The sequence below is a fragment of the Palaemon carinicauda genome, chromosome 6, assembly GCF_036898095.1.
Source record: "Palaemon carinicauda isolate YSFRI2023 chromosome 6, ASM3689809v2, whole genome shotgun sequence".
Classification (NCBI taxonomy): domain Eukaryota; kingdom Metazoa; phylum Arthropoda; class Malacostraca; order Decapoda; family Palaemonidae; genus Palaemon; species Palaemon carinicauda.
Genome location: NC_090730.1, coordinates 154,783,975 through 154,798,684, shown reverse-complemented (window position 1 = coordinate 154,798,684; position 14,710 = coordinate 154,783,975). Strand labels below are relative to the sequence as shown.

The window sequence follows — 14,710 nt, the reverse complement described above, 5'->3', positions numbered from 1 at the left end:
TTTAGACTTCTTGACCAAATGAGGAGGTCCCTTGCTATCTCGTATAGGCTCCTCGAATGGGTCCCTCCTTGCTTGGAGATGTAAGCCAAGGCTGTGGTGTTGTCGGAGTTCACCTCCACCACCTTGCCTAGCAGGAGGGACTTGAAGTTCAATAGGGCTAAATGAACTGCTAGTAGCTCCTTGCAGTTGATGTGGAGCGTTTCCTGTTCCTCGTTCCACGTTCCCGAGCACTCCTGTCCGTTCAAGGTCGCGCCCCAGCCCGAGTCCGATGCATCCGAGAAGAGATGAAGATTGGGGGTCTGAATCGCCAGCGATAGGCCCTCCCTGAGAAGGAGATTGGTCTTCCACCACAAGAGAGTGGTCTTCATCTCTTTGGTGACCGGGATAGAGACTGCTTCGAGCGTCAAACCCTTGTCCCAATGAGCTGCTAGATGGAATTGGAGAGGGCGGAGGTGGAGTCTCCCTAGCTCGACGAACAGGGCCAACGATGAAAGGGTCCCTGTGAGACTCATCCACTGTCTCACCGAGCAACTGCTCCTCTTCAGCATGCTCAGGATGCAATCTAGGGCTTGGCTTATCCTTGGGGCCGATGGAAAAGCCCGAAAATCCTGACTCCGAATCTCCATTCCCAGGTACACAATGGATTGGGAGGGAATGAGCTGAGACTTTTCTAAATTGACTAACAGACCCAGTTCTTTGATCAAGTCCAAAGTCCAGTTGAGACTCTCCAGACAGCGACGACTCGTGGAGGCTCTCAACAGCCAGTCGTCTAAATAAAGGGAGGCTCTGATGTCCGATAAGTGGAGGAATTTTGCTATATTCCTCATCAGATGCGTAAACACCATAGGAGCTGTGCTTAGGCCAAAACACAGGGCTTGGAATTGGTAGACAACCTTTCCAAAAACGAATCTCAGGAAAGGTTGGGAGTCTGGATGAATAGGAACGTGAAAGTAAGCATCTTTCAGATCCAACGAGACCATCCAGTCCTCCTGCCTGACCGCTGCTAGGACCGACTTCGTCGTCTCCATAGTGAACGTCTGCTTGGTGACATAAGCATTGAGCGCGCTGACGTCCAGCACCGGTCTCCAACCTCCTGTCTTCTTGGCCACCAGAAAGAGACGGTTGTAGAAGCCCGGGGATTGATGGTCCCGGACTATAACCACTGCCTTCTTCTGTAACAGGAGCGACACCTCCTGGTGCAACGCTAGCCTCTTGTCCTTTTCCTTGTAGTTGGGAGAGAGGTTGATGGGAGAAGTGGTCAGAGGGGGTTTGCGGCAGAATGGTATCCTGTAACCCTCCCTCAGCCAACTGACAGACTGGGCGTCTGCACCTCTCTTTTCCCAGGCTTGCCAGAAGATCTTGAGTCTGGCTCCTACTGCTGTCTGGAGAGGAGGAGAGTCAGTGTTTGCCTTTTGAAGTCTTGGAACCTTTCCTAGACTTGCTCCTGGAAGAGTCTGGACGGGAGCTTCCTCGGCTGGGGGCTCTACCACGAAAGGGCGGAATAAACCTCGTAGCAGGAGTATCAGCCACTGGGGTGCGATAAGTCCTGGGGACTGAGGGAGCAACCTTAGTCTTACGAGCTGAAGAGGCCACAAGATCATGGGTGTCCTTTTGAATCAGGGCCGCAGACAAGTCCTTAACAAGCTCTTCGGGAAACAAGAACTTAGAGAGCGGAGCGAAAAGGAGTTGAGACCTTTGACAAGGTGTGATGCTGGAAGAAAGGAAGGAACAAAGCTGCTCCCTTTTCTTAAGCACTCCTGACACAAACATTGAAGCAAGCTCGCCAGATCCATCCCTAATAGCTTTATCCATGCAGGACATTAAGAGCATGGCTGAGTCCTTGTCCGCAGGGGAGGTCTTCTTGCTAAGGGCCCCCAGGCACCAGTCTAGGAAATTGAACATCTCAAAGGCTCTAAATACACCCTTTAGGAAGTGATCTAGATCGGAGAAGGTCCAGCAAACCTTAGAGCGCCTCATTGCTGTTCTACGAGGAGAGTCTACCAAACTTGAGAAGTCAGCCTGGGCAGAGGCAGGTACTCCCAAGCCTGGTTCCTCTCGTGTGGCATACCAAACGCCCGCTTTAGAAGTGAGCTTAGTCGGTGGGAACATAAAGGAAGTCTTTCCTATTTGCTGTTTAGACTGCAACCACTCCCCTAAAATTCTTAGAGCTCTCTTAGAGGACCTTGCAAAGACGAGCTTAGTATAAGTTGACTTGGCTGGCTGCATGCCCAGCGAAAACTCAGATGGCGGAGAGCGGGGGGTAGCAGAGACAAAATGGTCTGGGTATACCTCTCTGAAAAGAGCCAGGACCTTACGAAAGTCAATAGGAGGAGGAGAAGACTTGGAATCTTCCACGTCTGATGAGGGATCCAGGTGTGCAGCCTCATCATCAGAAACCTCATCACCAGAGTGTAGCGAAGTGAGAGGTAAGGTATGCTGAACAGCAGAATCTGCACGAGCGGGAGCAAAAACGCTTGTGGTTACATCCTCAAGTTTCTGTTGCTGAGGCAAAACCTGAGGTTCAGGCTGCAAAGGCTGGTCAAAAGGAGTAGCAGAAGGTAGGCGCATGGGTTGAGGAGGCTGACTCCTGGCATGAGTGTCTTGACTCAAGAGTTGCGCTTGCTGTAAGGTTAGCGGATGCGCAGTAGCAGGTTCCTGAGGAACGAGTTGAGGTTCCTGAGGTGTGAGCTGCGAGAGTTGAGGTAGAGGCTGCGCAGAACGCAGTTCTTGTCTCGCGAGTTGAGGTTCCTGAGGCGCAAGGCTAAGGTGTTGAGGCTCTCGCCTTGAGGAGGGTTGAGGTCGCTGCAGCGAGAGCTGAGGTGTCTGCCTCATGGATGGGAGAGGTTGTTGTACCTCAAGAGAGTGTTGCCTCACTGGTGGAACCGCAAGTGGAAGCGGAGGAAGTAAGGTATAAGCTTCCTGTTCCCATTGCTGAGGTTGCCTTAAGGAAGGCGGAGGAAGCTGCACACCGCTGGAAACTGGCAACTAAGTACGTGGTAAGGTATCCTGAGGAGCCTCAACATCGTACGCCTGGCAGACAGGACTGCGGTTAGGCGGAGCGATCGCAGGAGGAGGTGTAACCTTCTCAGCCTGACACTCACGCATTAAGACCGCAAGTTGTGACTGCATGGACTGCAGTAGAGTCAACTTGGGGTCGGCAGACACTAAGGTCTGCTGAGGCAAAGCCTTAACAGAAGAGATCTGTTGCGGCAGCACCTTACTCCTCTTAGGAGGTGTGCAGTCAACTGATGACTGCGGCGAGTCAGAGCTGATCCAATGACTGCAGCCAGGTTGTAGAGCTCTTGAGGTCTGGACTTTGCGTTTGATAGGTCTTGAGACCTGAGTCCAACGTTTTCTCCCTGACAATTCTTCAGCAGACGAGTAAAAGACGGGCTCAATCGTCTGCGGGTGGGAGTGACGGTCTCTGGAAGACACGCCCGCAACCACCGAGGATACTTCTGTGCGCCGATCAAGGCCTGCCGAACCCTTTTGCCCTTCGACATTGCTTCTCCCCTGGGCTTGGGAGCTTGCAAGAGGTCCCGGACTGGGAGGACGACTGGCACGCACAGAAGTACCCTCACGCACCACACTGACACTGACACTAGCACTTGGCACTGCACTGACACTAGCACTTGTCACAGCACTGGCACTATTACCCCCCACTGCACTCTTGACCTTAAGTTCCTTGACTTCGGCCATAAGAGACTTATGATCACTAACCACCGATTCCACTTTGTCACCTAAAGCCTGAATGGCACGCAAAACAACAGACATATCAGGTTGAGGGCAAATAGTAGGTTCGGGGGTAGCCACTACAGGGGGAGGAAAAGGTAGGGGATCATGAGGTGAGGAAAAAAGTGAAGAGCGAGAAGAACTCCTCCTAACTCTCTCTCTCTCTAACTTGGTTGAATATTTAAGAAATCGGACAAATTCAAGTTCCGAAAGTCCGGCGCATTCCTCACATCGATCTTCCAACTGACAGGGTCTTTCCCTACAGTCAGAACAAGCGGTGTGAGGATCTACCGAGGCCTTCGGAATACGCCTATTACAAGACCTACATCGTCTATGGGGTGGGGCTTGTGAAATGTCAGACATCTTGAATCAAAGAGTTAGCCATTAATCAGAACTAAATAATAGCTATCTAAGCTAATATAGAAGTTTTCCAGTAAAGCGACAGCCGAAATCTGAGAGAAATACTTCACCAAAAGCCGTGAAAATACTCCAAGATCATAAGCGTATCCCAGAACGTCTTGCCGGAAGCACGACAGAGGAAAAATTGAGGAGGTGTCAACAAGAAGTACTGTAGTACCTGGCCACAGGTGGCGCTGGTGAGTACACCCCCTTCTAGTATAGTGATAGCTGGCGTATCCCTCCCGTAGAATTCTGTCGGGCAACGGAGTTGACAGCTACATGATTATCGGGTAAGTTTAATATTGAAAAAATCCTTCAGGTAAGTGTCTTGAAATGTGAATGTGAGGTCATTTTAAGCATTATAAATATTGTCACAAAAACAACTTCAAAGTAATTCCATGCCAATATAAAGCATAGGAAAAAGAGAAATCAATATACATTAATAAAAGAAGTGTAAATCAAGATCATTAAAACTATTTAAAAGTTTGGGGCCATTAAAACTATTTAAAAGTTCAGGGTGTCCATAAAGACTCTTTACAATTGAAAAAATATATTACAGCAGCTATTGATATCTTAATTAGATATGTTTTATGTACTAAGCAGTTATCAAAGTTTTAATCACATTGCATTTGCAATTTTTCAGGTACTCTGTTGATGAAAAAGGTACTGTCAAATGAACCCCTTAAAAAAGGCTACTCCTTTGGAAAGGCATGTGTGTCATAGTTTCTTGAAACTAAATCAGATATGCAACTACAAAACTAAGTATGAAAGAGACCCGTCAATTCGTGCATGGCACAAGAAGTTTATGGAAACAGAGAGAGACAGTGTTGGATATAGGGGGAATGTACAATCAAGAACATTTGAGGAAAACATCAATTGTGAAAAGCCTTTGATCGTTTTCCTACAAAGTCCATCAGTACTCCTGCCAGACACTTATAGCTACCAAATTCAACAGTGCACAAAGTCCTACACAAGAACTAGCAATTGTATGCTTACAAAGTCAAACACATACAGGAGCTTGAGCCAATTAACCCTTTTACCCCCAAAGGATGTACTGGTACGTTTCACAAAAGCCATCCCTTTACCCCCATGGACGTACCGGTACGTCCTTGCAAAAAAATGCTATGAAATTTTTTTTTTTTCATATTTTTGATAATTTTTTGAGAAAATTCAGGCATTTTCCAAGAGAATGAGACCAACCTGACCTCTCTATGACAAAAATTAAGGCTATTAGAGCAATTTGAAAAAAATATACTACAAAATGTGCTGGGAAAAAAATAACCCTGGGGGTTAAGGGTTGGAAATTTCCAAATAGCCTGGGGGTAAAAGGGTTAATAAATCAAGACAAAAAAGGTAACAGTCAACAGGTTGGAGTGAATTTCAGAGGATGAAACACTTTTCATTGAGTTTGTTTTAGTGATGAGGCATTCTTTCATGTTTTAAGGATACTGAAAACACAACATAAGATCCTGGGGATCAGAATATCGCCATGTTACAATAGAATTTTATTAAGATAGTCCAAAGGTGAATGTGCAGTGCATGTGCAATCAAATCACAGGTCTATTTTTCTACTTAACCCTTTCACTGAATTTGTGGCACAACTACTTAATGACCTTCAACCAATCATCATTTTCCAGCAAGATAATGCACCACCACATTAGGGACTGCATGTTCATGCTTTCCTAAATAAAAAATTTCTAGACCAGTAGATTGAAAGGGATGGACAAATTTCCTGGCCACCTTGTTTACCAGATATCACCTCCCCCCCTTGGACTTCTTTTTATGGGGATACGTTAAAGATAGCACATATCAAACATCACTGATACCATGGAAACCACCAGTGAGGCTATGCTACAGGGAACATGGTAAAAAATCGAATATCAACTTCATGTACTTCATGCAACTAATGGTGTCCATAAAGAGGTGTACTGTATTAAATTAGGCAAAAAAATCTCTTGATATATACTCCTCATTTTGTAATAATTTCCACATATTTGTCTTTTCAATTGCTTTTATAATATATTTTTTAATTTTAAAGTTACTTTATGAGCACCCTGTATACAGCAGAAAACAAACTTTAGCATATAAACTTCACATGAGGATACACAAGGTAATATATGCTACACAATTGAAAAAGAAAAAAACTACGAAATTAAGTAAATTACAAAACAAAGGAGGGCTAATGCAAAATACTGAAAAAGCAGTCATACCCAGCTGAGTTATAGGTTGGTGCTGCTTTAAAATCTTAGAAGAGCACTAAAAGACTGACAAGTCAGATATTGAAGTCCCTTGATATCAGTCTTTCTGCCCAGTTCCAGCAGTAACACACAAAGGTAACAAAGAGAAAAATGTAATGTGGCATGCTTGCCAAAATGGAGTGAAAAAAGGCACTTACGAAATGACTATCTTACATGAACACAAAATACTTTTAAGGGCTATGACTCACCTCTTCTGTGCATACATTATCACCTCCAAGCTTGTTGACCATATCCTTGAGTGCAATAAGAGACTCTGCATCAGCAAGTCCTACAGGAATAATAAAAATAGAAAACATTTGTTAAAAAGCAAGATCTCATCTTATAAGGGAAAAATAAGTAAAAAACCAAGAAACCAAGGATTTCCTTAATTGGTATGCTTGTTCAATTCTCTTTCCGTGATGCGAAATTAACAAAGGTGCTCTGGTGGAACAAAATAACCCCATCAAAACTTTAGGAGCCATTACTAGATATTTTCTTTAATTCAGATGATCAAATTGATTAAAATATTGAAATTTAATAAAGGAAAAATGACAAAATTTGAGTTACAACCCTTCCACATTGAAGAAGTTATACTAACCTCCAGCAACAGCTGCAACAGACCCATTAGCTGCTTGAAGAGCCTTGGCAGCCACAATAAGGGCATCTTCCCATTCACAAGGTCGAAGGTCCCCATTAGAATCTTTGACCATGGGGTGAACCAATCGTTGTCTTTTTAGTCCATCATATGAGAAACGTGACTTATCTGACAACCATTCTTCATTAATTTCCTGAAAGTCAGTAACCCTTTAGAAAATGGTAGTTTCAATCAAAGTACTCTTGAAAATGGTGTAAACCAAATTTACAGCACCTAAAACACCACTCCAAGTTGGTAAAAGGATCCGACTAATAAAGACTTACAAGTACTGTATATCGTTTTTGTTTTTAAATGTCACTGCAAATTTCCTAATGTCTTATAGTATTGTTAACTGTACTTTCTTGTATGTAAGAGTACTGGGAATTTCTACCATATTACCTAATATACTCACATATGTAACCCTTAAAATTTCATCTAATATATTTCATCATACAATTAGTGAAACCCTATATTTTTTTGTCTCTAGGCTTACCTCATTAGTTTGTGGCAAAATTCTCAAAACTTCTCCAGTTCGGTGATTCACAACAATGTTTGACCCTAGAGCATCTAAGACATCAATGGAATCCGTACGACGAACTTCCCATGGCCTTGCAGTAAAAGCGTAAGGCTGAAATACAAAATCATTTATATAACAGCAAAATATCTATAAAAAAATATATAAAAAATGGAAATACTGACGATACTAAAATAAAAATAAAGTATAAGAAATCTTACTTTGGAAGTAAGGGCTCCTACGGGGCAAAGATCAATGACATTGCCAGACAGCTCTGACATCAGCATCTTCTCAACGTATGTTCCAATTTGCATGTCATGGCCTCTGCCTGTTGTTCCAAGGTCCTCTACACCTGCAATCTTTAAATAAAAGGCAACATCTTTTTACCTTTACAAATGATCTCGAAATTTTAGTTTGATGGTTGCTTTCCCTAAGGATATAAAATATGAAATTTCTACTCGAAGGCAACTGATGACTTCCTTTTTTAAAACAAGGCATGACAACAAGAGCCAGCCCAAAATTTCATCATTCAATATATTAATTTGTAAATTTGTGATTATAAGTCATATCAGACAAGGAACTCTAATAATGACCAGTAAATTTCCAATAAGAATGCTTTACTTGATTCTTTTATTTATTTTTTATAATAAAGTATAGCAACTTTCTTTTCACTGGTACCATACTGCACAAAATAGTATGAATTCAGTGGTAAACTAATCTTAAGTATTTTGCTGCACAATTAAAATAAAATAACTTTAAAACCTTGACTTTAAATATTCTAGGAATGTAAAAGGTGGAAAAACTACAAATCTAAACTGGGTAGAGTACCTCTGATGCAAATCGAACACAACGTGTGCAATGGATGCAACGGGTCATTATAGTCTTCACCAAGGGGCCAATATTTTTGTCTTCTACTGCTCGTTTCTTGTCTAAAAAGCGGGAGCGATCAGATCCAAACGACATACTCTGGTCCTGAAATTAAAATAAGATTTAAAATTCACCCCAATGTCATTATTTAAACATTTCATATTAAATGATACATGTATTAGTTAAGGAGTCTGTAGGTACCATGATATTTTACCTAGTGTTCTGATTAAACTATCACAAACAAACAAAAACATAGAAGTGTCACATTTAAAGTTTAAAAAATTCCTCAACTTTAGAGTATTATATAAACTTTTGGAAAACCCAAAAATATATCCCACCCCTTTCCTCTTACAAACTTCATTTGAAATCATTAATATTTTCACAAGATTTCTTACAACACTTGGCCATGTTACTAATTACTGCTCTTATATGAAAAAAAAAACTTCAAGAGCAGACTTTCAGAATCTACTAACAAGAAAGGGGTCTCCTACAAAGAAGCCTGACATTCAAATGAATAAAAAAGGAACCACATTGCATTCTATGAAACATTTTAAAAACCCTTTATGAAGTATTGATGGAAATACTAACTAACCAATGCATTATACCTGCTTATTTTAAAATAAATTTGTAGCAGAAGGCTACACCAGATGGAGTATAACTTAAAGAAACATATCGAAGGATGCAAGATTTCAAATAATGTTAATTACTTATAAATTGCTAACACTGTACATGTAATAAGGCTGGGCTGTTCTAAAGTATGGAAAGTGTATCAGGATTACTTGTCTGAAACTAGTACAGGAACTGGAGAGGGCTTAAATATCCAATCCCCTCCCAGGTAGGATTACTTTAAACAACTTCATGATATCCAATGACTCGATATGAAATGGATGAAAAGCGAGTATGTCAAAAGTGGGATAGAGAGGTAAACTATCATACTATACCCAATTGCCAACAAAAACCTTTATGAAAACTTGTCAAGGTACTGTTTAGTGACATTAAGTAGATGACAGTAAAGTTGTCTGATTTTCCAATACGTTAATTTTTAAATATATTTAACAGACTAAAGAACAAGGGAGAAGAGTTCAGCACGTGAACCTATGCTTTGATGGAAAAGTTTTACTCTTGAATAGAGGAGCAAGCTCACATGATAGCTTTTTAGGACAAGAGCAGCTAGCAGGAAGTGGCAAGGGATAAAGGAGAACCAAGATTTCTTAAATACCGGTATTGTACTGTACTACAACTGAGCTGAGCTAGTTGGATTTGTGTATAGAATCTGGTTCAGCACTGGGACCAGGAATACCATGCATACAGTGCACCTAGAGTGCAATACGGTTGATGGAATTAAAAGGTCCTTTGAGACATCCCTCCAGAACCAAGATGTGATAATTTTCCCATATTTCTTTTCACCCTATCTCAATTTCTATCAAATAGTTGTAAACATCTTTACTTTTACTTTACTATAATTATTTAGAAAAGCCTAAAAGTAGAGTTTCAGACTATGTTAAATAGGGCTGGTTTATTTCTTCCATGTTCTCTAATGATTTTTTTTTCCTACTAGGAGTTTCTGGTGCCTCAAGCTCCACAAGGGATCCCTTTATCTGGCATTTGTCTTTCAAATACAGAAAGCAGAAGAATGTGCTTGTCCTGTAAGTTGAGAGCTTAAAGACATCATCTAGCTGAAAGACAAAAAAGTGAAGGGACCCCCAGTCAAAACCTCTCCAAAGAATTTGAACCTCTTATGTCGGTATTATTATTACTTGATAAGCTACAACCCTTGTTGGAAAAGCAGGATGCTATAAGCCCAGGGGCCCCAACAGGGAAAATAGCCCAGTGAGGAAATCCATCCATCCATATACCAAGGCACTTCCCCCAATTTTGGGGGGTAGCCGACACCAACAATGAAACAAAACAAAAAGGGGACCTCTACTCTCTATGTTCCTTCAGCCTAATCAGGGACTCAGCCGAGTTCAGCTGGTACTGCTAGGGTGCCACAGCCCAACCTCCCACATTTCCACCACAGATGAAGCTTCATACTGCTGACTCCCCTACTGCTGCTACCTCCGCGGTCATCTAAGGCACCGGAGGAAGCAGCAGGGCCTACTGGAACTGCGTCACAATCGCTCGCCATTCATTCCTATTTCTAGCACGCTCTCTTGCCTCTCTCACATCTATCCTATCACCCAGAGCTTTCTTCACACCATCCATCCACCCAAACCTTGGCCTTCCTCTTGTACTTCTCCCATCAACTCTTGCATTCATCACCTTCTTTAGCAGACAACCATTTTCCATTCTCTCAACATGGCCAAACCACCTCAACACATTCATATCCACTCTAGCCGCTAACTCATTTCTTACACCCGTTCTCTCCCTCACCACTTCGTTCCTAACCCTATCTACTCGAGATACACCAGCCATACTCCTTAGACACTTCATCTCAAACACATTCAATTTCTGTCTCTCCATCACTTTCATTCCCCACGACTCCGATCCATACATCACAGTCGGTACAATCACTTTCTCATACAGAACTCTCTTTACATTCATGCCCAACCCTCTATTTTTTACTACTCCCTTAACTGCCCCCAACACTTTGCAACCTTCATTCACTCTCTGACGTACATCTGCTTCCACTCCACCATTTGCTGCAACAATAGACCCCAAGTACTTAAACTGATCCACCTCCTCAAGTAACTCTCCATTCAACATGACATTCAACCTTGCACCACCTTCCCTTCTCGTACATCTCATAACCTTACTCTTACCCACATTGACTCTCAATTTCCTTCTCTCACACACCCTTCCAAATTCTGTCACTAGTCGGTCAAGCTTCTCTTCTGTGTCTGCTACCAGTACAGTATCATCCGCAAACAACAACTGATTTACCTCCCATTCATGGTCATTCTCGCCTACCAGTTTTAATCCTCGTCCAAGCACTCGAGCATTCACCTCTCTCACCACTCCATCAACATACAAGTTAAACAACCACGGCGACATCACACATCCCTGTCTCAGCCCCACTCTCACCGGAAACCAATCACTCACTTCATTTCTTATTCTAACACATGCTTTACTACCTTTGTATAAACTTTTCACTGCTTGCAACAACCTTCCACCAACTCCATATAACCTCATCACATTCCACATTGCTTCCCTATCAACTCTATCATATGCTTTCTCCAGATCCATAAACGCAACATACACCTCCTTACCTTTTGCTAAATATTTCTCGCATATCTGCCTAACTGTAAAAATCTGATTCATACAACCCCTACCTCTTCTAAAACCACCCTGTACTTCCAAGATTGCATTCTCTGTTTTATCCTTAATCCTATTAATCAATACTCTACCATACACTTTTCCAACTACACTCAACAAACTAATACCTCTTGAATTACAACACTCATGCACATCTCCCTTACCCTTATATAGTGGTACAATACATGCACAAACCCAATCTACTGGTACCATTGACAACACAAAACACATATTAAACAATCTCACCAACCATTCAAGTACAGTCACACCCCCTTCCTTCAACATCTCAGCTTTCACACCATCCATACCAGATGCTTTTCCTACTCTCGTTTCATCTAGTGCTCTCCTCACTTCATCTATTGTTATCTCTCTCTCATTCTCATCTCCCATCACTGGCACCTCAACACCTGGAACAGCAATTATATCTGCCTCCCTATTATCCTCAACATTCAGCAAACTTTCAAAATATTCCGCCCACTTTTTCCTTGCCTCCTCTCCTTTTAACAACCTTCCATTTCCATCTTTCACTGTCTCTTCAATTCTTGCGCCAGCCTTCCTTACTCTCTTCACTTCTTTCCAAAACTTCTTCTTATTCTCTTCATATGACTGACCCAATCCCTGACCCCACCTCAGGTCAGCTGCCCTCTTTGCCTCACGTACCTTGCGCTTTACTTCCACCTTTTTCTCTCTATATTTTTCATACTTCTCTATACTATTACTCTGCAGCCATTCTTCAAAAGCCCTCTTTTTCTCTTCCACTTTCACCTTCACTCCTTCATTCCACCATTCACTGCCCTTCCTCATGCTGCCTCCAACAACCTTCTTACCACATACATCACTTGCAATCCCAACAAAATTTTCTCTTACTAACTTCCACTCCTCCTCTAAATTACCAGTTTCTCTTACTCTCACCTCATCATATGCCATTTTCAACCTTTCCTGATATTTACTTTTTACTCCCGGTTTTATTAGCTCTTCAATCCTCACTACCTCCCTTTTACATCCACCTACTCTATTCCCCCACTCTTTTGCTACAACTAATTTTCCTTCCACCAAAAAATGATCAGACATACCGTTAGCCATACCCCTATACACGTGCACGTCTTTCAATCTTCCAAACATTCTTTTAGTTACCAACATATAATCCATTAATGCCCTTTCTACTACTCTTCCATTTGCCACTCTTACCCATGAAACACGGAAAAATAAAATATTTTAAGAACAATAACATGAAAATAAACATTTCCTTTATAAACTATAAAAAATTTAACAAAACAAGAAGAGAAATTAGATAGAATGGTGTGCCCGAGTGTACCCTCAAGCAAGAGAACTCTAACCCAAGACAGTGGAAGACCATGGTATAGAGGCTATGGCACTACCCAAGACTAGAGAACAATGGTTTGATTTTAGTGTGTCCTCCTAGGAGAGCTGCTTACCATAGCTAAAGAGTCTCTTCTACCCTTACCAAGAGGAAAGTAGCCACTGAACAATTGCAGTATAGTAGTTAACCCCTTGGGTGAAGAAGAACTGGTAAACTACCGTATCTGGTCTAAATATCCCTCTGACATAGAACTTCGACAGTGCTGTAGACCAAATAAGGATGGGCTAAAGCCAACTGTTGCTCAGGAAAGTGTCTTTTCTTTCAAGTTGAGTTTATTTTCAAAGACTCATTTACAAATGAAATTGTAATTTTGCACTACCTTAGAGCTTTTCCATTATAAATAACCATCATACAATTTATACTCTTAGATACTATATATAAAAGATTCTTGAAAAACATAAAAAAGCTACAAGATCTCAAAGTTTTCCATATTATTGAAGTTTCGTGTAACTAAAATATTCCACAATTATACATACTCCAAAACCAAAGGTAAAATTTTCTTGTTCTCAAAATATAGGAATAAACTTAAACAATTTTGTGTGGAATTATTTAGATAAACTTACCTGTAAATCACATTCTCCACCTTGGTCACAAATGGGACAGTCTAAAGGATGATTGATGAGCAAAAATTCCATTACACCCTCTCTGGCTTTACGAGTCATATCGCTGTCAGTCTTGATGCGCCATCCCTTCATAACAGGCATTGCACAAGCAGCTACAGGCTGGAATACATAAAATTGCTGAATTAATAGCGATAAAAAAATTAGGTACGCAATGTAATGATAATTCGACTGACAAATTTTGAAGACAATGTTACCGACAACAATTTTGAAATTTGATTTTTGTCACTTTCAGATTCCAATAGAGTATATGCTTAAGTTGGAAATTCATCTTTAAATATCACAAATTCTAAAATATGTTATTTTCATTAGTAAAATAAATTTTTGAATATACTTACCCGATGATCATGTAGCTGTCAACTCCGTTGCCCGACAGAAATCTACGGTCGGGATACGCCAGCGATCGCTATACAGGTGGGGGTGTACACAACAGCGCCATCTGTGAGTAGGTACTCAAGTACTTCTTGTCAACAAGAACTCAATTTTCTCCTCGGTCCACTGGTTCTCTATGGGGAGGAAGGGAGGGTCCTTAAATTCATGATCATCGGGTAAGTATATTCAAAAATTTATTTTACTAATGAAAATAACATTTTTCAATATTAATCTTACCCGATGATCATGTAGCTGATTCACACCCAGGGTGGTGGGTGGAGACCAGCATACATGTTAACAAAGAAGCTAAGTATCCCGTATTTCATTTTAGCAGTTATTCAAAATAACAAACATAAAATAAATAAGTACCTGGTAAGGAAGTCGACTTGAACCATTACTCTGCCTTTTTTAAGTACGTCTTCCTTACTGAGCCTAGAGGTCCTCTTAGGATGCTGAACGACTCCTAGGTGCTGAAGTATAAAGGGCTGCAACCCATACTAAAGGACCTCATCACAACCTCTAACCTAGGCGCTTCTCAAGAAAGAATTTGACCACCCGCCAAATCAACCAGGATGCGGAAGGCTTCTTAGCCTTCCGTACAACCCAATAAAACAACAATAAAAAGTATTCAAGAGAAAGATTAAAAAGGTTATGGGATTATGGGAATGTAGTGGCTAAGCCCTCACCTACTACTGCACT

The 14,710-nt window shown here is 41.4% G+C and overlaps 1 protein-coding gene across 1 annotated transcript in view; it reads right to left on the bottom strand.

Moving 5' to 3' along the window:
* The window catches only part of ND-75 (NADH dehydrogenase (ubiquinone) 75 kDa subunit), an 85,674-nt gene that overhangs the window by 22,228 nt on the left and 48,736 nt on the right, over nt 1–14,710 (bottom strand). The window contains exons 4-9 of the mRNA XM_068375595.1: nt 13,583–13,741; nt 8,345–8,488; nt 7,738–7,875; nt 7,496–7,630; nt 6,967–7,156; nt 6,578–6,657 (exon numbers count right to left, since the gene is read on the bottom strand). Of these exons, the coding sequence (XP_068231696.1) occupies nt 6,578–6,657; nt 6,967–7,156; nt 7,496–7,630; nt 7,738–7,875; nt 8,345–8,488; nt 13,583–13,741 (846 nt within the window). The remainder of the gene's footprint in view (nt 1–6,577; nt 6,658–6,966; nt 7,157–7,495; nt 7,631–7,737; nt 7,876–8,344; nt 8,489–13,582; nt 13,742–14,710) is intronic.